Consider the following 23,056-nt stretch of genomic DNA (forward strand, 5'->3'; position numbering starts at 1 on the left):
CGTGCTCCCAGGGCTCCGCAGGATTTTGCGAATCGCTGTCGGGAGGACACGGAACTCTGCCGGGCTGAGGAGGGAAAGGCGCGCAGGCGCTGTGCTGAGGAAGGCGCTCACCTGTGCTGGAGTGGGCGGAGCTAAGGCCGGAGCGGGGCCGGAGGCGGGGCGGGCGCGATGACGTCACGGGAACGCCGCTGCCGCGCAATTCGCGTCCCGGAAGCGGCCGCAGAGGAGGAGGAGGTGGGGAGCTCAAACCTGCAACTTTAGAACGGCCTTGGGAGGAGGCGCGACGTCGGGGTGGGGCGGGCCTAAGGAAACGCTCCGGGGCCTAGTGGCCCTACCGGTGCCACCTGGCCGTCCCTGCCCCTTCCCCCACCAAGCCAGCGACCGGGTAGGCGAGGTGCCACCAGCCCCTCCCCCCGCCCCTGTGTTTCCGCCGTCTGTGCGGAGTTGGACGCCTGGACGCCGCGGGGGCCGCCACCTGCTGGCCCAGCGACCTTGGGCGTGGCCTCCCTTGCAGGCCCCGCGGTCAAGGCCCCTGCCGGCGCTGACCTGCTTCACACCTTCCTGGGCTCCTACCTTGCGCGCACCTTGGGTCCTTTCGCCTTTGTCACCCCCCCCCCCGTTCGTCCCGTCTCAGCTCATTGCCAGGGACTGGTTTATGTTGCTGTTTGTTGAGGTTCCGCCCCCTCGTTTGCTGCTTAGCGTTCTGGGTAAGACTTTTAAATTAGGAAAGAGCTTGGGCATTCCTGTGGCTCTCCTCATCAGAGAGGGGTGATGGGATGGGGTATTACGGAGAGTGACGACTGCCGCAGGAGCAGTGATGTCCCAGGAAGTTGTCGGAACGGAAGGGAGAGGGAAGGATTAGAAGATGGGGCAGGGCAGGAGAGAGCGCGGGAGTCCTGGAGGGTGGGAGTTCGTTCACTCATTCATCAAGCATTTATTAAGCACTCACTGTGTACAGAAACTGGTGAATGGAGGCCAACTCAAAGTTAAGAGGGGGAGACAGGGAAGAAAACAGGGAGCTTTAGTTTGGTATGATAAGTGCTCTGTTAGGGTGAGTACATGATTCTTTGGGAGCGTTGGGGAGGGTCTTCTTGTCCAGAATGCTGACACTGGCAAAGACTTCTCAGAGCAAGGGAGTGATGTTTAAAGTGTTACTTGAAAGATGAGTAGGAATTAACTAGGTAAAGAGTGGGAGAAAAATATTCCAGGACATCATTTCTCTCGAGACCTGTCTGAGGGCAGTCTGCTCCCAGCAACCATGTGTGCTTGGTCTTTATGGTTTATAGTCTGGATGGCTCTGAGGAGAGGAGCAGTGGATGGGGAGTCTGAAGAACAAGATTTGATATCTGAGTAATTCACCTTGCTGAACTTCAGTTTACTCCTCTGTGAAATGGGCATTCCACATGTAGCCCCCGCATATGTCACAGGTACAATGCAAATGTCTGGAATTATTATGGTTACAGGATGCAGACATCAGAGCGTGAGGGAGGTGGGCCAGAAGTGAGCCCCAGCGTGATGCCTGAGGCTCCCCCAGAGTCTCCACCTGCCCCTACCAAGTCTCCAGCGTTTGATCTTTTCAACTTGGTTCTCTCCTACAAGAGGCTGGAGATCTACCTGGAACCCCTGATGGATGCAGGTGACGGTGTTCGATACTTGCTCAGGTACAAACTTTGTGGAGTTGCTCTGGCCTGCTGGGCCTTCTGCTTTCCTGCTATGTACTAGCACTTGCCATTTAGACAGTGGCTGGGCTGTCCTAGTGAGAAGTAGTTCTGGTAGGTTCGGCTTTTGGATTTATCCAGACTCACCCTTTGTCTTGGGCCCAGCCCAGGATAGGCAGGTAATGGCAGTGATTTGACCTTTCAACAGAGGGCTTCTTTTGTGACTGAATAAGCTCTAACTTCAGGACTGTTAGCCTTGAACATCGGGCCTTTTACAACTGAGAACAGGCGTAGTTTTTTTCCTTCTCCCCCAATGTTAGCATTAACTCATATTAAAGTTAAGGTATAAAAAGAAAAGCTAAAGAAATACAAGTACCTGTGAAAAAGCAGGTATCATTTTCACTAATCCTTTGGGAATATGGATCTCAAATATTTTTCCTATTCTGCTTTGTTTTTCATTCTCAGTAATTTTCTTTTTTCTCATTTCTGCTCATTTTATTTGTTATATTAAAAGTACTTTAAATTATAGATATATGGCATTCCATTCCCTAAATACTTCATTTTGTGTCTGTAAATAATTAAGGACATTTTCTTTCATAATTGGAGTAACATCAGACCTAACAAAATTAATGATAATTCCTTGATATCATCCTTTACCCAGTTCATATTCAGGTTTCTTCAGTTTTCCCAAGAATGTCACATACAGTCATTTTGGCCAAATCAGGTTCCAATCCAGGACTGGGTGTTGTATGTGGTAAGATGACCCTTAAGCCTTTTTTAATCTAAAACAATCTCTTCTTTCATGACGCTGGCTCACTGAAAAGACTGAACTGACTGTCCTGGAGAATTTCATATGTAAATTTGTCTGGTTGTTTCCTCGTGGTGCAAACTGGATGTTAGATTTAAAGGTTGGATTAGATTCAAGTTAAAAAAGATTTTTTTGGGTAAAGGTAAATGTTGTGTCCCTAGTATTGAATCACATCAGGAGTCACATTAAACCGGGTTGTCCTAAAGAACAGAGGTTCTTAACTTGGAGCCTGTGGGTGGGTTTTGGGGGTTAGTGAGTCCCCTGAAACTGCATGTAAAATTATGTGTGTGCACACATGTACATTTCTAGGGAAAGGCTTCTAGTTTTCATCAGATTCTTATAAAGACCTTCAACCCTCTAAAATGCCTGAGGGAGACTGGTAGGAGGAGGGGGAGTGCAGTTAGGTTAACCGCTAAGGGTGTTATTGAGATTTGTCCTTGCCTCAGTCTGGAAATAGTGGGCAATTTATTAATAACTCTCTGACCAAGGCCCTAAATTTTTCTTGTTCACCCCTTTAATTTATGGCAGTATCCCTAGAAATGAGCCAGTGTTCCAGAGCGATGTTTTCTACTGTAAGATACTGAGCTCTTGGCACAAGGGGTAGGGAGATGGTATGAGGGGGGGCTGTTTTCTCATTTTGCAGTCCCAGCATGACCAACTAGCTGATATAAACTTTGGTCTTCCTTAGGGTGGGAGGTGGACTCTAGAGACCATGGTGCTGTGCTTTGTGGTGTTTTCCCTTGTGTGTGCGTGTAGGTGTGTGTCCTTTTGTGGCAAAGCACAAAAGTTAAATATACCCTGCCTTATGTTCCTCCACTCGTCTATAGGGCTTCTTGGCACACTAACATGTTAGGGATTTAACATTTTATGGGATTAGAAGTCTGAGCATGTGGTAGAATTGGTTAAAGCTTGATGGAGGAGGAGCATTGGACCTAAAAAGTCCCTAGGAGTCTGTGGTCTTTATGCTACTGGGAGAGGGAGCACTGGTCTGTGAAAGTGGCTGTCAGATTAGTTTGTGCTTTTGATTGTTCTTTTCTTAGTAAAGAGGATTTGACTTTGAAGAGGGACCTAATCTTGGGCTTTGGCTATTAGGTCTGAAACCTAGAGCTGCAGTAAATTTTTAAAAGACTCTCTTCTGGGATCAACTGCTCCACTAGGTGGGTCTCCCGGGACCAAAGTGCCAGTAAAGACATTAGCTAGAAGGGGAGAGGCTTTAAAATGAAAGTGACTTCAGTGTCGGTGTGATGTTTTTATTTCTGAAACCGGATTGGCTTTAGACCTGGCATTTATTTTGCTTTTACCCTGGTAGCTGCCACCAAAGGTTCTGAGGCCTAATTTGTGTTGAATTGCAGGAGAAAGGCAAATAGAGGTCATTTCATTCCCTCATTCATAATTTTTATTAGAAAGTAAAAATCCCACAGAAATTAGTTAACCTCACTTAGTAACCCTGAAATACTCCAATTAGAGCATAAGAAAATACAAGCGTACTTCAAAGTTTCATGGAAAGCTTCATATTATCTTTCCGTTCTATTTTTCCACACACTTTTTGAAGTACACTTGTGCCTTTAAGTTCTGAATGCGTTGTTTGCTAGCAATTTACCTGTTAATTTTCCTGATATTTGTCTCTGTCCTCTGATGGCTCACTTTACATATACTGACACTGTCTTTAGAATTTGGGTGTCAGTGACTTCGTTATCACATCTGCGGTCCTCTTTCCCTACTAAATGTCCCTTATCAGGGACTAAGCCAGCAGCATTTGCTTGTCTTCAGCAACCCAAGGCTCTGGTCTTTCTTTCCTCTTTGGGAGCTTCCGCACTGCCATTTGGTGGTGGTGATGGGGCTGCATTTGTGTTTGCTTTGGTCCGTTCAGTTCACTTAGGGTGTGTTTGCTGACTGAATGTTGCTCCCTAGTTTTGTCTTTATTTTTGAATCTATTAAAATAAAATATGATTTTTTTTTCTCCTTTTGAATTAATACATGTTCAAAATAAACTCTCAAACTCTCAAAATTACAGACATAAGAATATAAAGTTGCAAATAAGGTCAAAGTAGTCCACACTTTGTTCTTTCTTGATTTCTATATTCGATGAATTTTGTGCAATCATTATATGTTTTTATAAAATTGTAAGAAAGAAAAAGGGAAAATATTAAAGAAGAATGTTTGTCAGCTTCACCTCTTAAGGAGAATACAGCCTTACAAAACACAGGTTAAACGTTATTATCTGGGTTTCTTAACAGCTATTTTAGAAATTCTTATTCCTTCTGGGAGAAAGTTCTACAGGTCTCAAGTTTTCTCACCACAGAGGCTAAAGTGTGACCTCTTAACTCCTTTCCTGGTCACCTGTCCCCGGGAGAGGCCCATTTGTCATTTCTCCTTGATCCTCTGTGTTCCAGGCCTCCTCCTGTCCTGGTTTTGAAGTCCCCTCTGTGCCACCTTGTCTCCCCTCCCTGGTTGGAGGAGTGGCTGTCCGTAGTGATCAGGACTCTCTGTGTTGTAGGTGGCAGACGCCTATGTGTTCCTTGCTGACCTGCCTGGGCCTCAACATCTTGTTCCTCACTTTGAATGAGGGTAAGAACTACTTCCAGGGGCTAGCAGTTTTTTTGTGAATGAATGTGGGGGAGGAATACTGAGAAGGCCCTGGCTCCTCTTGCCCTGGAACTGGCTTTCTGCTGTGCCGGCTTGGTGTCAGAACAAAGGTTCCCCAGAGACAATCCAGGCTGAGCTGCCATGTGACCTTGGGCAAATTATTGACCTGTCTGTTAAGGCCTGATTTTCCTCTTTTCTAAAGGGAGGATAATAATATTGCTTTTCTCATAGGGTATTTGTGAGGAATAAAATAGTCTATGTATAACATTGAGCACAGTGCCTGCCACAGAATAAACAGCCAATACATGACAGCTGCTAAAGAATGGCAAATGAAAAGAAAAAAATACTTGACAGCTGCTATTACTATTATTGTTTCCTTTTTGACTGATTGCTGATGCATTGACCTTTTTCCGTTTTGGTTTCCAAACTGACTCAAGGATCATTTAGGGACATGGCATGGGGTAAAGGTACTAGGAAAGATGAACTGATAAGGGATTTTTGCCATATCTGTTGGTTTCCTCTGGTTCAGCTGGGCAGTCACAGCAGTGAGGGGTGGCATGAAGCCTTGGAGATAGAAGTGTGGACAGAAGGGATGGTGACGTCTCCTGTGGACCTTTTATTACAATGAATGCTGTGATCCAGCCCTTTCCCTGGTTGGAACTGGCAGGTGGCTGCAGAAGAAGCAGAAATCCTTGGGGGAAATGAGTGAAGGGTCTGGGACAGAATGTTCTGAGGAGCTGGTCCTTTATTCAAGTATTCTTTCTCATATTAAAGTCATATTTCTCAAGGGTCTCCTTTGTTTCTTATGGAGATATGAATTCAGTGGGTTGAAAATAAACCAAGTTCACACAAGATCTCATCTTCTGTTTCTTAGTTGGACTCTTCTTTGTCTGATCAAAACTTCCCAGGATGCTAGATTTTTCTGAATATATTTCCAAAATCAGTTCATATGACATTGTCCTACTGCTCTGTTCACTCGCTGTTGAGGTGCCATGTTACATGGAAGTTCTATCTTTGAGTTTTATCTCAGCCTCACCATTTCTCAATCCACAGTTGTCTGTGGTGTACTGACAGCCAAAGGAGAGGCTTCTAATCTGCCTTAGTGGCCCAAAGGTCCGAGTGTCAGTCATTGGGAGCTCCTAACAACCAGACTCCAGCATGAGCTGCCTACTGTGTGCTAGCAGTGTATTAAAACACAACTAGGGCTGTATCAGTGACCAAACAGACAAAGTCACAGCCCTCAAGAGCTTACCTTTGTGGAGGAGACAAGATGCCTATAATCTGTCAAGTGGTGATAAGGTCTGTGAGGAAAAATAAAGCCGGGTTAAGGGGGCTGGAGAGTAGGGGTGAGATACTGTGTCATACAGGCTGATCAGGGCGGAGGTGAGGAACGGCCATCTGGGGACAGGCTCCTGGTCCTTGCTTATCTGTGTTACCTGCAGCTTTCTTGATCCCATAGGTGCATGGTACTCGGTAGGTGCCCTGATGATTTCAGTGCCCGCCCTGCTGGGCTACCTTCAGGAGGTTTGCCGGGCTCGGCTGCCAGAGTCTGAGTTGATGCGGAGGAAGTATCACAGCGTGAGGCAGGAGGACCTACAGAGAGTTCGCCTGTCTCGCCCTGAGGCCGTGGCTGAGGTGAAGAGCTTGTGAGTATGGAAGGGAGGCCAGGAGGTGGGGAACAAGCCTGTTACAACAGTAACAGCAGCCGCTGCACCGAGTGCTTGCTGTGTGCACTGGACATTGTATCAGGCAGACCACAGGCGTTATTTCATTTCATCTTTTAACTGTTCTGGAAGATACCTACTATTGTTATCCTCTATTTACAGATGAAGAAAAAGGCTCACATAGCTAGAAAGTGATCATGCTGGCGTGAGAATCCAGATCTAGCTGATTTTACAGCTTGTGGTCTTTGTTCTAATGAGACAGTTTAGGGTCTTGATGAAGCACGTGCATGCATGAGCTGCTGCCTGGGTTCAAATCCCAGCTCTTCCATCTACTTGCTGTGTGACATGGGGCAAGTTGCTTAGCCTCCCTGTGCCTTAGGTTCCTCATTTGTGAAATGGGATGATAATAGGGCTTACTCCTAAGGTGGTTCTGTAGATTAAAGGAGTGTCTGGTACCCAGGAAGTGTTCAGTACCTGTGAGTCATCACCACTGTACTGTGGAGAAACTTCCTAAACATGACAGAGCTGGTACTTCTGAGGAAGCATCTTAAGACTGTTGAATAATATTAACTAACAACTTCAGTGGCAGCTGGCATTTACTGATTCTTTCCCTGGACCGGGCTCTATGTAGGGTTTTGACACATAGCAGGGTAAGAAAAATTATAAACAAATGGATGCCTGGGCCTCACCCTGGATATTCTGAGTCAGTTACCTGGATTGGGGTCTGGGTATTTGGTTTTTTAAAAAACTTTTTTACTTTGAAATAATTTTAAACTTACAGAAGAGGTGCAAGAATAACATAAAGAACTCTCATATACCCCTTATCCAGATAGAATAAATATTAATATTTTGCCACTTTGGCTTCATCTCTCTCTCTGTCTATACACATTATTTTCTTTTCCCCAACCATTTGAAAGTAAGTTGCAAACATTATGCCAGTTTACCCCAAATACTTCAGCATGTATTTCCTAAGAATAAGAACATTCTCTTATATATCCATAGTACTGTATTCAAAATCAGGAAATTTAACGTTGAAAACATTAACATTAATACTATTATTTAATATATAATTCATGATCAAATTTTACCAGTTGTATTAATAAAGTTCTTTATGTCAGTCTTCCCTGATCCAGGATCTAATCCAGGATCATACATTACATTTATTTTTTGTGTCTCTTTAGTCTCCTTTAACCTGGAGCAGTTCCTTACTTAGTCTCATGACTGATGTTTTTGAATAGTATAAGCTTATTATTTTGTAGAGTCTCCCTCAATTTTGGGTTGTTTGGTTCCTTGTGGTTAGATGCAGGTTATACATTTTTGGCAGGGATATGGTAAGTATGTGTGCCATCTCTGCATCCCTATCAGGAGGCACATGGTGTCAGGAAGTACTAACTTTGATCACTTGGTTAAGGTTTCTCCACTGTAAGTTATCATTTTACCCTTCATTTTGTTAGTAATCAGAGGGGAGATACTCTGAGACTATGTAAATCTCTTGTTCCTCATCAAATGTTCATCCACTGCTTTGAAATCCATTGATGGGTCTTGCCATAAGGAAAGGAATCAGTAAATGCCAGCTGCCACTGAAGTTGTTAGTTAATATGAAGTTGTTAGTTACTATGATGGTAGCAAAGGTGACTTTCTAATTATTCCATCTACATTTATTAGGGGGCATTGTATTATAAGAAATCTCTTATTTATTATCAGTATGAACTCATAGATTTTTATTTTATTCAGTGGGTTATAATCTATTACTGTCGTTATTTATTTTGATCTCAAATTCTCATAGATTTGGCCGGTAGGAGCTCTTTTGAGCTGACTCCTGTGTTTTTTCAATATGTCCCCTTCATTTGTCAGTGCTTCCTTACTTTATAGTTCAAATTCATCTTATACTTTGCCTGCCCCAGTCCTAGAATCAGCCTTTTCTCCAAGGAACTCTTCAGAAACCCAGATTTGAGTGCAGGATACACTCATGGCTTTTGGAGTGCATCCATGTTTTTAAAAAAAAAACCAAAAAAACCCAAAATTCCCCCAGTAGGTCTACTTTACATCCCAGATAGAGGAACATCAATCTGCATCTGCCATTTATCCTCACAGCTGCTGTGTACCCATGAAGTGGGTACTCTGATCATCATTTTATAGATGAGGAAGCTGCAGCCCTGGGAAAATTAAGTAGCCTCCTGACACCAACAGCTAGGAAGAGACCAAAGCAGGAACCTTTATTCTGTTCCCACCTCAGCAAGGGGCTCCAGAAAGGGGACTGTGATATATCTGGGGTGGCGTGGCTAGGTCCTTTTCTCCCATGCCCTCTAGACCCCTCAGTGTGTTAGAAGAGATTGGCCATCCCTCACAAACTGTGCCTGCCAGGGCCCAGCTCTGCTTCTCCAGAGCTCCTGGCCTGCCCACTCACAGAAGTACCCTTGTCTGCAGCCTGATCCAGCTGGAGGCCTTGTTGAGCCGCCTGTGCTGTACCTGTGAAGCTGTCTACCGCGTGCTGCATTGGGAGAACCCCACCGTGTCCTCACAGTGAGTGGCCGCTCGCCCCCCAACACCACTCCCCTATAGGAGTTTGCAGCTTGGGCCCCAAACAAAGCCAGCTGCCCTGAGAGGGCCCCTGCCCCTCCTGCCTCAGGGGAAGAGTGCCTCCTAGGCTCCAGTGTGTAGATCTGCACATACGCTTGTGGGCTGTAATCCACTGCTTTTGTTTAGGCACTTTAATGTGTGAGAAAACTATTTTAATGATAGAAAAATAATCATGTAATCTACCACCCTGATATAGTAGCTGATCTCATGTTTGCCTTCTAGAGTTTGTCATATGCGTATCCTTTAAGATGTATAGCTTCATAGGGTATGTGAGATTTTTTTTTCTTTTTTAACTTAATCATTATATCATAAGTGGTGTTATTTGTTGTTACATAGCCTTTGGAATTATTTGTAATACCAGACTAATATTGATGGTGAATATATTATAATTTATGGAACCATTCTGTTATATGTTTAGTCAATTTTTGCTTTTCTTTACTAATACTATTTCTCACCTGTTCCCCTGTGTGGGTGTGCTCCAAGCCTGTGTCCCTCTGATCTTATCAAGTTCTGACCTTGTGGTTCCCCTCTCATCCAGGTTCTTTGGGGCTCTTCTGGGCACTGTGTGCATGCTGTATCTGCTGCCGCTCTGCTGGGTCCTTGCCCTTTTAAACAGCACACTCTTTCTGGGGAATGTGGACTTTTTCCGAGGTAAGCCCTAGAAAGCCTGTCAGAGACAGAGCTGGGTGCCCTGGTGGGCTCTGAGGCTAGATTCAGCTCCTGGGTTCATCTGTCTCTGCAATGAATCATGTGTTTGCTGTGTCTTACACAAGAGGGCAGCACCACGCTAGGGTCCTCCCTCAGAGGGCGCTCTCATGGGCTCTGCATCTATGAGATGTTAGGGGAGGCTGACTCTCACCAGGGGAGGCTGCTACAGCTTCTGGGAGACAAGGGAAGGATGTTTCCCAAAGCTGCCAGCCGTCCCCTGGGCTGCATCCATCTAGAATTGTTGCCACATCTCTGTGTGATCCCAGAGTCCCCATCTGCCGTTTGGCTTCTGAAGCACCAAGGCAGTCTGGAGAGGCCCTGAGTCACAGAGGCCTGGGCTTCACATTTGTTTGGGTGATCGCTATATTTATTTTCCTCCCTGTGGTAGCATAATTAATTACAGAAGCCATAATTTATTGAGCACTTACTACATGTGCTCTCTCTAGCAATCTGGGGCAGTAGCTGGTAGTATCTCTGTTTAGTTTATGAGGCTTACGTGACTTGCCCAGAGTTAGGAAGGTGACTCTTTCCTGTAGCAGAGGGTAGGGTGCTAGAGGAAGAGGCCAGCCAGCTGTGGAAGTGGGTACCCCCAAATGCCACTCATCTGTCTCACTTCTGCCTCCCCATTCTCCTTACCCTGGGTAGTGGTATCTGAGTATAGGGTGTCTCTGCAGCGGCGTATGAACCCCAAGCAGGAAGCGTGTGCCTTCGAGAGTCTGCCACCGTCGGATGCTGGGGGGAAGGGTGCACTGCTGGACAGTACGCCTGCCCCCACACCCACGGAGGTGAGTGCCCCCAGCCATCAGGGCCGAGCCTGCTGTGGGCAGGTTGTGATCCCTCCTGTTACCAGCTTGTTCATACCACAGAGCTCCTGAGCTGGCCTCTCTTGTGGTACCTGCTTCTTTCCAAGCGTGATCGCCTCTGAAGTGCTTAATAAAAATAAATGTAATAAAAGTAGCTATTGTGTGCTTTACTGAGTGCTTACTCTGTGTCAGATGCTGTCAGGTACTTTACAGATATTAACCCCGTGGGGTATAGATTATTTCTGAGAATGAGATTATTGTCATTGGCAGAGGAGAAAGCTGAGGTGCAGAGTGGCTGGCCAAGGCCTCATGGCTAGTAAGTGGTGGGGCTGGGTCTAGAGCCAGGCCCTTTGGTTCTAGAGTCCGTGCTCTTGACCCCTGTGCCATATGGCAACCATAGGTCCAGTCGTGATCTTGTGCCATCTCCTGTCCCTGCTGGGTTAGAGGTTGCTATCTTTCCCATGGCTTCTTTCTTTCTTGCAGTTGTGCCTTTTCCTTCGGGGCAGTAACAGGTATTTTGGGAAGTCTGGATGCTGGCTCAGGGGATTTGGCCCTCTGCTTCAGGGAGCAGGGCTGCCATCTTTGTCCTTCTGTCATAGAGTCTCTCTTCTCAGGACCTCACGCCAGGCAGCGTGGAGGAGGCAGAAGAGGCTGAACCAGATGAGGAGTTCAAAGATGCCATTGAGGTGGGTGGCCCTACCCCAGAACCCTCTACTGACCAGGCCACAAGTTGGGTGGTCCTGGAGCCATGTTTATATTTTTTATTAATTATTCTCATATGTTCAAATGAGAAGCCAAAATTTGCTCTGAGCTGGCATTCACTAGTTGAAAGGGAGCCCCGTCCTATTGCTGGTTCAGTCACCTGTCCTGAGTGCCTAGGGCAGGAATGGCTCTGGAAGCCTCTGGAAAATGTCCTGCTGGGGGGGGTTGGATGATTTCTCACCTTTCCTGGAAACAGTGGGCTTGTTGCCTTTGATGTAGGGAAGGCAGATTTGGAGGAGGCCACTGCCCTAGGTCTCTGTTCTCCTGCAGGTTGAGTTCTGCGAGGTGTCCCTTTGGGGAGCAGGGAGGGGAGGGTGGAGGAGGTGGTTGTATCGCCAAAAGCTAGGGCAGGGAACGTTAAACAGTCTTCTTGATTTTAGGGTAGTGGTTCAAACTGGTAGTTTGCAGAAGTGTTTTATTTGGCATACAAGGTTTTAAAATTATTTTGGGGGCCAATTAGACATGGGGAGATTTTAGTTAGAACCATAGATCTCCAGTATCTCTGGTATCCCTAAATCTGCAGCAGTCAGTGTAGCTGAGGAGCGACTGTCCCCTTTAGACAGGTGACATGCTGTGGTTACATGTAGTCCCTGACACTCCCTGCCATCTCTGGTTACTGAGGCTATGGTGGTTGCCATTTATTGTCACATGTGCACTATCGTTTTTCTTAGAGTAGGAATTTATTTCTCTTTATGTCTCTTTGTAAAGTGGAAAATTGAGATGTAAGAAGTGGGGGTCTTGTGAATTTCACAGGCCTGTGATTTATACCTAGCCCACTTCACTCTTACATCAGCTCAGTCCATGCCAGCACTCGAGTTTTCAACTGCTAAAAGATTTCTGCAAGATTTTGATATATGATTGAAGACTGTGACTCTTGGTGGGGGAAGAGGGGAGAGGAATGTATAGCAGGGGCTTTCAAGCATTTTTGTTCATGATTCACAGTAATGAGCACATTTTGTGTCTTGACCCGGTTCACATTTGTGTCTATAAAAGACATAAAACTTGAGTGAAACAAAAGTTTCCTGCAAATACATTGTAAGGGATCTTTTCTGCTCTGTTCTGTTCTATTTTATTCAAATAATGACCCACTGAGTTTATTTTACTCAGTGTGAAAAACAGTAGTAGCCAAGCTTGGTTGATGCTGGGATCCTTTTATGGGGGGCATCTATTAACATCACCCTTTGGAAAGTACTTGTAACTCGGAGTAGCTCTTCTGTGCTTCTTTTTGCTTGGAGGTTCCTGCTTCTAGCTGCTTCTTTCTTGCTATCTCTCTGCCTCTCTCTCTGTTTTCTTTCTTTCTCCCCCGCACCTCGGGAGGCAGGAGACCCACTTGGTGGTGCTGGTAAGTAGGAGCATTGGTAAGGTGGGCAGGGGCTGGGCTGCGGTGGGGTGGCTGGGCCAGCTGTTGCCACAGCCTGCTGTGTCGGGTGCCTCTGCACGCAGGTCCTAGAGCCTTGCCAAGAGGTGGGCAGGACTGGAAGGAACTGTTCCCACAGGAGGATGATGAGGGTGCCCCGTGCCCGGCAGAGGATGAGCTGGCCCTGCAGGACAACGGGTTCCTGAGCAAGAATGAGGTACTGCGCAGCAAGGTGTCCCGGCTCACAGAGCGGCTCCGGAAGCGCTACCCTACCAACAACTTTGGTAAGGCCCTGGAAGAGGGATGGGGGGGAAGGGTGGCCAGGAGGGACTGATGGGACCATGTGTTGGAAGGTGGGCTCTCCGGCCACAGGGGCAGAGTCTTGGTAAAAGGTGAAAGACTTAGGTGATCTGAAAAGAAGAAACCAGAGTTTGGGGGCTAGAGTCCCAGAATTGTGGGTACTGTTTTGTGACAAGAACAAGGATTAAAGGTATGTCCATGGGACCCTGGGAAATTAGCAAACACCCATTGGGACTTTTGAGGGAGTGAATGTGGGTTTCTTCCTGTTCCTCTGTCCTTATTGAACAGTAGCTTTTGAGAAAGCAGGAAACTCAATTTGGGAAATGCCACTCCAGGACTGCAGAAGGCTGTAATCCTGATACATGATAGACTCTCGGAAAGCAGTGTAGCATAATGGCTAAGAACAGTGCAGTCCAACTGCCTGGTGCCAGTCCCAGCTCAACTGGGTATACTTGAGGAAATTGTTTCACACCCCTGTGCCTCAGTTTTCCCTTCTCTAAAAGGGGATAATAGTTCTTACCTTGTAGGGTGGTTTTAGGTCTCAAATGTGGTAGTAGTTCTTATTAAGGGCTAGCACACTGCCTGACTGGTTCATAGTCAGTGCTTAATAAGTGGCTGCTGTTAATATCGGAGGCCCTGGCCCATCCTGCAGGTTCCTAGGAGCCTGTCTCAGTCTTTCTGATCTAGCTGGAAGCAAGTGGAAGCAAATGGTATCTTTCTCTGGACACGACAGAACCTTGAGGTCACTTTTCCCCAGCCACGTTTGTAGACTGGATAGTCCTTATTTTACTGGGGTTGGGGTGGGCCAAGGAAGGCAGCTTTGGAGAAGGATGGACTTCACTCTTAACACAGCTTGGAAACCTGGCTGAGACCAGGAGTACTGGGAGCTGAGCCACATGAGATTGTGATGGAAGCCTAGAGTAGCTAGTGACTGGAGCCACCATGGTCCAGAGGAAGAGCCTTGGTTCTGCCTCATGTCATCTGATGGGAGCAGGGTGGGGCAGTGGGACTCTGTGTTCTGGCATGTGGCGAGGTCTATGGTCTGTGCCCTGTGAGAAGCCCCTGGGGGTTATCTTGAGGAATTTGACCCAGGCACCTGCCTTCTTACCCCTGCCGCAACCAGGGCAGTTGTTTTCTCAGGATTGGAGGTCGTGGAAAGCCGTTTCCTCCTGCTCTGTGGATGTCTTCCAGTCATACAAGGTCCCTTTCTTTTATTTATGCTGATTGCTGACTTCTGTAGAGCACTCTGTGCTCAGGGCACTTCCATATGTGCCATCTCATTTAATCCTCATGGTAGATGTGACAGGAGCAGGCAGTTCTTATGGGCTTAGAAGCAGCCAGGTTCCAAAGGTCCCAGATAATACTACACAAGAATTACTACTTTTGGTCCAGCAAAGAGTTTGTTTATGCATTTTAGGTAAAGGCAGTTAGATTTCCCATTTTACAGATGAGTAACCTGAGGTGAAAAGTGATTTGCCCAAAGACTTCAGCTAGTGAACGGCAGAGCTTAAATCCAGGTCATCCAGTTCAGCTCCTGTGTTCTTTCTACCTCATCATCCTCCCTTTCCGTTCTTCTTTTGCCCTGGTTTCTGAAATCCCTTGTTTTATGTTTGTCTTGCTTTTTTAATTTGGTTTTTGGTTTGGATAATCCCTGCTAGGATAGGCAAAGACCTTTTAGGTTCCTTCGAGGATGGCAAGGGCAGAAAATGCTTGAGGTATTGCCAAGTCCCTCTAACTCCTCATCCTTCGAGACTGTGCTCCGTCCCTTTCCTGAGATGTTCTCAGCTCTTTGCCATGAGGGCGGGTGTAGTGGCTCTGTTCCTGAGATGTCTGGGTCCCTCAAGCCAGGGTGAGATGAGTTGCTGTGGGGACTAGCTTAAGCTATAACAAAATATACTAAACTGGGTGGCTTTTAAACTTTTAAACAACCGAAGCTTATTTCTCATAATTCTGAAGGCTGAAGTCCGAGATCAAGGCTCCAGCATGATCAGGTTCTGCTTCATAGATGGTACCTTCTCTCTGCATCCTCACGTGGTGGAAGGGACAAGGCAATTCTCTGGGGTCTCCTACCAGGGCATTAATCACTAATCTCTTACCAGGCCCCACCTTCTGATACCATTGCTCGGAGATGAGGATTCAGCATATGAATTTGGGGGGACCTGAACCAGGGCTGTGCCATTCTGGTTGCCAATGGATGAGAGGGGCGCATGGGAGGGATGAGGACAGGCTGCTCCGGAGCTTTTCTGTGGCCTGTGAGTGGGAAAATCCTGTGGGGTCCCTCTCTGTCTGGAGGCTCCATGGTCACTGCTCTCAAGCACCCCCTGCTCTCCCTGCCTCTGCGGCATCATTGCATGGTGAGTTAGGGCGCGGGAGTGTAGAGGAGATGCTGGAAGGCAGGGGTGCTTTCCTCCATCACCTGTCTGAGCTGGTGTCAGCCCTGGAGCCCTCCCTGTCCTTGGCCTGTGTGTGGGTACACAGCTATTTCACTAGACCACATGGCTGCCCTTGGGTGCTTGGCTCTGGCATTCCCTCCAGTTGAAAGGAATCCCTGGGCACAGGCCAGAGCATCAGTGTTTGAGTTGCTTCTTTCCCCCCATCATGTTCCACGTCTGCCTCCTTCCCCCCAGCTAAGAAGAAGCGGGGGCAGGCTGCCTTCCCTAAATTCTTAGTATAGGGGACAGTCTTGGAGCAGCCAGTATCATGGTTTGGTAGCACCAGCAGGCATTGGCTGTGCTCTTCTCTCTTGTCTCCTCTGCCTAGGGCCACTAGCTGACTGACAGCAGGCATTTACCATCAGCACCTTGGCTTTAGGTTTCTTCTGGCTCTAGCTAGGGTCTTCCTTCCCTCGAACCCAGGAAGTCTCCTTTACAAGAGCTGCTGGTGGTTCTGACTACACAGACGAAGGGACCACATGTAGCTGTCAGTGTAGCTTTGGGGCCTTTGGTGAAGGTGAGACCCGATACTCTGTACCCAGCCAGACAGGTGATCTGGGCAGCTGAGCAGTGCTCCCTGAAGCAGATAGTTGCTCTGGCCTTTGGGCTGCACATCCCAGAAACAACCTCCTTCCCCATCCTTCATCTCTCCTTACACCTCTGCCTCCTCTCAGCCATTTTCTAAGCTGCCATTGTCCCTGTCTCCCATTGTCTGGAGTGCTGTCCTCTCATCTCCTGTGGTTGTGTAGGCAGAGTCTTTCTCCTGGCTCCAACTCTCCCATCCCACCCGCCGCTCACAGTGCTTGAGCATTCTGCCCTTCATGTCTTCTTGGAAGTTGCCTTGTTCTGAGCTTCTCTCTTGGAATCTTCTGACAAGAGAAAGCAGGAGACAGGGTTTTTAGGGCATTTCTGTCTTTACACTTTGGGTGGAGTATTTGTAAGGGGACACTTTGAAAGGGGTCATGTCAGGTATGTTTCATCTGAGGATGCCTGTGGTCAGGTCCCCAACCCCTTCACTGAATTTCCTGGGAGTAGACTCTGCTGGATAGTGTGCAAGGTCTGCTGAACCTGCAGGTGGAGCCACTAAACTCTGGGTGGGTGCAGGCACCCGTAGCTATGTATGGCCTGGCAATATCGATTCCCAGTGGCCATCAGCCTTTCCTTCTTAGTTGGAGTCTCTCCTTCTGGCTCGGCATCTGGACATTGCTACCTTGCTCACAGTGCTCAGCCAGGGTCTGGGCTGGGCTGAGCTGGTGTCCTGAGTGTCCTTGTCTAAAAGAGCCAGGAGCAGGTGAGAGTTGAGAGGCCTGGGCTGGATTGAGGCTGAGCTGCTGCCTCTGTTTCTCAGGGAACTGTACAGGCTGCTCTGCCACCTTCTCAGTGCTGAAGAAGAGGGTAAGTCTCTTTGTGTGTGTGTTTGCCGGGGACAGTGTGCTTGTGACTGTTGGGCTGTGGGGAGTTGAAGGGAATCATCAATGAAGTTTGACTCCTTGGGTCACATTGGGCCTGGTGTCTGTGGCTTGCGGAAGTGAGCATGTCCTCCCCTGCAGCCCTGTGCGCACGCCTTCAACAGCCTTCCCTTCCCATGGGCTGTTCTGCTTGATCTCACTCTCGCCTCACTTGGGAACCTCCCCAGTCCCGGTTTCCTTGTGGGGGATCAGCTGGTGAAAAGGAGGGAGATGCTGGGGGCTCCATCTGCCACTGACCTTGGCTCTTGTCCACAGCGGAGCTGCAGTAACTGTGGAAACAGCTTCTGCTCTCGGTGTTGCTCCTTCAAGGTGCCCAAGTCCTCCATGGGGGCCACAGGTGAGTGGTGTAGGCTGCAGGGGTCAGGGCTCTCTGGGGGCAGAGGAGGTTTGGCTGGCTCCCACCCCCTCTAAGGAGGTGCTGCACTGCAGGAAGGGAGTTAGGGTGTTGGTGAGAGGTCAGGGAACTCGGGATCCTAGTCTGAGGCCTGCCATCACTTCTGCTCCATCTCCTTTAAGGAACAAAAAATGGAAACATTTGCTACATGTACAAGAATAGATGTAGTGGACCTGTGAGTTAGGAAGCATAAGAACAGAATGGATACCCGGGACCATGCACTAAAGTTCTGCTGCAGAGCACTAGCAACACCACCCAGGCTCCTCAGCGCCACTCCTGCCTTCCCCAGAGGAAACCACTGTCCTGAATTTTATTTTTTCTCGTTACCTTGGTAACACTTAACAAAATAAAAAACAAACATTTCCTTTTATAAAAGTTGTACATACTTATTGTAAGCAAAAGCAAAACAAAAAATAGATAAGCAAAAGGAAGAAAAACATTCCTAATCTCTCCCAGAGAATGGTTGGGTGTGGACGCTGCCCGGTCATTAGCACACGTTTGGGATAAATACATATGTGTGTTCTTGAAAAATGTGACCGTGTTTCATGTACTTCTTTGTGGCATAATGCTAAATCAAGTTTTTTTCCCCCTTCTGATCAAGCAAGTAACACTTGATTATTAACTCCAAATTTGGAAATTACTACACAGAAGAAGAAGGAAGAGAAAAATAATCCTGTGTAATTTTACCATCCAGAGATAACCACTGTTAAAACATTTTGGGAAATTTTTCTCTGGTATTTTATTTTTGGGGAGCAGCTGGCCTGTATGGGGAACTGAACCCTTGACCTTGGTGCTACAAGTCTGTGCTCTGACCAGCTGAGCTAATTGGCCAGCCACTGGTATTTTATTTAAAAACATTTTTAAACGTGTTCTGTTGGTGCCAAAATAATTTCTGATTTCTGTAACACCTGGGAGAGGCCTGCCACTGGCATTGTCACCGCCATAGTCCCTGGTCCCTGTGGAAGGAGGAGTCTGTAAGGACAGACTAGGGAGCAGGATCAGGGAAGGGATGGGCTGGGTGGTGGGTGGTCTGTATGGGACTTTTGGGAGGGTTGTTCTAATAATTGGGGCTCTGAGTCAAAGGGCACGAGGGAATGTCTCACTGAGTTGTTCTTCCTTTTCAGCTCCTGAAGCCCAGAGAGAGACTGTGTTTGTGTGTGCCTCATGTAACCAGACCTTGAGCAAGTGAGCAGAGAGGCCAGGGTCCAACTGGGCGCCAGTCCCTGGGGCCAGCAGTAGACCGCCCCCCTCCTTACCCCTGGCCCCCTGTGGCTTGTGCTGGGCACATGTGGCCTGGATGCTAGGTAGGCTTCCCATTCTTTCCCTTACTGTCTCTAGCTGGGTTCTGGAGCTGTTTCTCACTCCTGCTGGTGGCCAGCAGTGGCTGCTCTCAAACCCAGAGGGGAGAGAAGCCCCCTGGTAGGTTTGCCCCGTCTGCCCTAGGCTGAGTGAGCACACTCAGGGCTGGGCAGGGAGTATCCACTAGAGGGCAGCAGCAAGTTAGGCCTGGTCTCTTCTGGGCTCTGATGATCAGGGCCTGGGAATTCTAGAAGACCTGAGGGTGGGAAGAGAGGTTCTTCCCCTGCGGGGTACTGGCTTTCAGCCTCAGAGTTCCTGCAGAAGGGCTTGAGAGTACCATGCCCCAACTCCACTGTTTGAATGGACCTCCAGGCACCAGGATCTGATCATTTCCCCATTAGAAGGTGTGACCAGGGCTAACAAGACCAGGAGTGCTTCTAGAAACAGGGTTGAAGTTACCAAGTTCCCCCAGAGGAGAATGTATATAGGAGGGGCTGGCCGAGTCCTTCAGTATTAAGTAGAGCAAAGCATGGGGTGGCCCCAGCGCTTGAAGGGCCTTTGCCCCTCCTTGCAGAGACCTTGACTTGCTGAATCTTGGCCCACATAATACCCTGGTGTCCCCACCAGGGATACTCAGATCACTCCTTCTGCTTCCCCAGTCCATAGTCAAGGACAACGCTCCTGTGGCCCAGCGCTACGTCTCCCTTCTCCTGTCCCTTGCCCATGGAGTGTGAGGCCAGCTAATTGGAGCAGAGGTCCTGAAGCCCTTGACCCTTGCAGGCCTGGGAAGTGTAGGATCTCACTGGGCTGGGTTCTACTAGGCTGTTCCACAGAGAACAGTTTCAGTTTTGTGATAAGGCCACTTGGGGTCCTCATCCTCTTTCAAACAATTTCATGCTAATTTCTGGATTTTTAGGGGCTTAGCATCTGTCCTTAAGCCGTGAGCTGGCTCAGGCACCCCTCCCCTGGAGCTGCCCTGCCTTTTTGAAGTATTTATTTATTTATTGCTTGGTTTCTGGGAACATGTAGCACAAGGAATTGGGGTGAAGAGGATGGGGGGTCTCCTACCTAGGACTCTGCCCTGGAGTAGTGGGCTGCCTGGGACCCAGAACTCATAGGTGGCTGAGACGTTGCTATGCCAAAGGAGGCAGGTTTGGGAGATAAGGGACTCATCTTAGGCCAGCTTTCTCACCAGGCCAAGCAGTTTAGCTATGGCTCAGCAGCCAGGGGCCTGCTCCAGGCCAGCCAAAATGCCAGTCCCTGGGGAACCAGGCAGGCCTTGGTATACCCCCTTTGTCCTGTTAAGAGATGAGAGTTTAGTACCCTGTGCTTTGTTTACACTGGAGAGGAACTAAAAGGATCTCTGTGTATATGAGAATTGTCAATAAAAAGGCCTCAAGCTTCTTATGTTTTTGTCCTGTGTTTGTGCTGATGCTCTCTCTAAGGCTGGAGGACCAGATCTCCCCAGCACCGCCTGAGTTTGCAGGCCCAGGTTGAGGGGACAGGCCTTTTGGGCACCCTTGGTGGCAGGGATGTGGGAGCTGCAGTCTTGTCTGGGCATGAGCTCAGGGCCGAGAGGAGGAAGGCTGTGCCTTGCACGCAGGAGGAGCTCAGCACATGCTTGTCGGATTGACTTGAGGCTCTGTCTTGTGACTAAATTGTGAGGGCCCAGGGCAGGGGGCTGGGACCAGAACTTAGTAAAGGCTAAACAATGCAGGCTTTAGAATGGAAAGATTTTAGCTAATCCCTCTGAGAAAGCCCAAAGGGTCAGCCCTCGGGGAGGCTGAGAGCCAGCAGGAAGGAGGATTGGCTGTGACATGGGAAGTACACGCTGTGCCCTGGGAGTGGGGTGGTTTGGGCAGTTACTGGGTGCCAGGTACTGAAGTAAGCACTTGATGCATGTTATCTCATTTCGTGCTTGTGGCGACCCTGTGAGGTAGACACTGGTCTTCCCAGAGAAGGTCCCAGCAGCAGAGAGGGTGGGCACCTGCTGTGGGCTGTCTCCAGCCTTGGCCCTACGTTCCCAGTGACTGGAGCAGTGCTTGAGCTGGTTGCCATAGGGGTGTTGCCCCCAGTCTCTGTGCTGCTTTCCTCATCTGTCAAATGGGCCTGATAGTGATGTCCACCTCGTAGGGCTGCTGTGAGGGTTCCACGGGATAGTCCATGGGAGGGTGGAGCATGCAGCAAACACTCAGTAGGACTGGCCAGTTCACTCAGGAGAGCGTGGTGCTGAGAACACCAAGGTCAAGGGCCCTACTGACCAGCTGCAAAAAAAATCCCACAATGAATGCTGACTCTTACCACCATCTGACAACCTTCACAAAGAGAACAAGCAGCACTGCCCTGGGTGACTTAGAGCAGGAATTTTTTTTTTTTTTTTTAAATTATTTAGAGAAGGATATCAGGGAGAGGCATGAGTGTAGTTTGAAAAAGTAGAGTCCATATCATTTTGTTTTTGGAAAATAAGAACAATGCCTAGTGTTGGTGAGATGCCGACTATAACAGGCATTGACTTGAGGAAGCCTGGGCTTGTGGGGTGTGGGTTACAGAGATGTGAGAAACATGGGTTTTCATCCCCAGGGGTCTGCAGCCTCAGAGAGGGGGAAGCTGGGGGGCCACCTCCATGTCTCTTTGAGGGGCACGTGAGAGCAGGCAAGGGACAGACAACTTAAAGTGCAGGTACTGCTGGGAGGATTGGTTGTGCTTTACAGCTGGCTGGGGTTAACAGTGCAGAGAGGACCCACACATGTATGTCCTGGAAGACAAATTCTGTTGTAGAATTGCTGCCTGGTTTAAAAGACTGCTCCCACTTTGTTCTCGGGCACCTGGGGGCGGGGGTGGGTAGCCAGGTTCTGCTATAGCCCTGGCGCTGGCTGGAGCAGACCTGGGACTGCAGTTCCTACAGCCTGGCTTGGGTTCAGCATTCTGTCGACCCTTTCCGTGGTTTGGTCATGGTGTTGAGCGTTCTCCAGTGATGCCTGGTAGACCTTGAACTGGCAGAGGGTTCTGGGGTCTTCAGGATTTTTGGCCCTTGGAGCTGAAGCCAAACAAAACTCCATCTTCATCCCCTTGTCTCTATGGAATCATCACGGCATCCCCTCAGGAAAACAATAATACCTACATTCATTGAACACTTGTGTCAGTCAACATGAATGCATTGTCTCATTTAAACCTCATGACAGTCCCCAAAACTGGGCTCTCTTGTTAACTCCACTTAAGCAATGAGTAAATGGAGGCATGGGGAGGTTAAGAAACCTGCCCAAAGCCATGTAGCTAGTAAGCCATGGAGCTGGGGTGTGAGTTGTGTCACAGGTGCTTGTTGAGGCCTCAGGAGAAGAACTTCGGATGAACAGCAATCCTGTCTGTCTCCCTCCCTTCTGTTCTGCCTGGCCTCCCCAGCTCCAGAAGCTGGCTACCGAGCTAAAAGGGGGGGCCTGCCCACTAAGCACAACCTCCTTCCTGCCCCCCGCCCCGTCCCCCAGCAAAGTGGGCTCAGCCTTCAGGAGAACAGAGGCAGCCTTGTGGTCAGGAGCTCCCCCCAGCTCCCAGCAACCCCACCTCCTGCCTTGGCTGGTAGGTTTCAACACCCTAGAGCAGCACATTCCATTCTCTGGCACAGCTGGGGGCTGGGGATTCCGGATTCCCCTGGATGCCTGCTTTCTTCATGGCCCCAGCAGAGCCTGCTGTCTGGGCTGGGACACTGGGTCACAGCCACACACATTCCAGCAGCAGCCACCCCCCACGTTAGATTTCCCAAGGAGCGAACTTTAGCCAGGATTACAGCCAACTAAACAGTTGTGGGATGTGAGCTTCCTTTGTAGGAACCTAAGAGACTGGATGCTGGCAGGGCTGAGAGGGGAGGACGGGTGGGGGTGGGCTGTCTCTGGGAATCAGGAGAAAAGCCACTGGCTCCTCTTCCTCTGTCAGGGCCCTTGGAGTGGGATCGGAGTAGCGCCCCCAGAAATATCTCCCTGTGAGGCAGGTGGCAGAAGCATAGCTGCCTGTAGCCCCTGGCCTGTCCTTGGCTTTGCCCCTTGCAGACAGTAGTACAGTGGTTAAGAGCATGGGGCCAAATCCAGGCACCACCATGTACAAGCTGTGTGACCTCCAACAAGTTCCTCAGCTTCTCTGAGCATCAGCTACCATCATTAAAATGCCACTATCTCAAAGGGCTGATAGGAAACTTAAATTAGAATGTGGAAGTGTCTTGAGACGTGCCTGCGTGCAGCAGGGTCT

General features: G+C 48.6%; 1 protein-coding gene across 5 annotated transcripts; it reads left to right on the plus strand.

Moving 5' to 3' along the window:
- The first annotated feature begins 213 nt into the window (after positions 1 to 213).
- On the plus strand, positions 214 to 20,190 carry ZFYVE27 (zinc finger FYVE-type containing 27). Of its 5 annotated transcripts, none has more exons than XM_063101932.1 (12): positions 214 to 234; positions 1,464 to 1,661; positions 4,964 to 5,034; positions 6,512 to 6,698; positions 9,144 to 9,239; positions 9,835 to 9,947; positions 10,650 to 10,789; positions 11,407 to 11,493; positions 13,066 to 13,210; positions 17,007 to 17,053; positions 17,383 to 17,464; positions 18,646 to 20,190. In XM_063101932.1, the coding sequence occupies exons 2-12, from the start codon at positions 1,465 to 1,467 to the stop codon at positions 18,708 to 18,710; spliced, it is 1,230 nt and encodes a 409-aa protein (XP_062958002.1). In that variant the 5' UTR covers positions 214 to 234; position 1,464; the 3' UTR covers positions 18,711 to 20,190. The 5 variants fall into 5 exon arrangements, with proteins under 5 accessions (XP_062958002.1, XP_062958001.1, XP_062958003.1 ...); XM_063101931.1 differs by lacking the exon at positions 214 to 234 and adding an exon at positions 277 to 385; XM_063101933.1 differs by lacking the exon at positions 214 to 234 and adding an exon at positions 277 to 385 and having other exon boundaries at positions 11,422 to 11,493.
- Positions 20,191 to 23,056: the final 2,866 nt, after the last annotated feature.

The sequence above is a fragment of the Cynocephalus volans genome, chromosome 7 (genome assembly GCF_027409185.1).
Source record: "Cynocephalus volans isolate mCynVol1 chromosome 7, mCynVol1.pri, whole genome shotgun sequence".
NCBI lineage: Eukaryota > Metazoa > Chordata > Mammalia > Dermoptera > Cynocephalidae > Cynocephalus > Cynocephalus volans.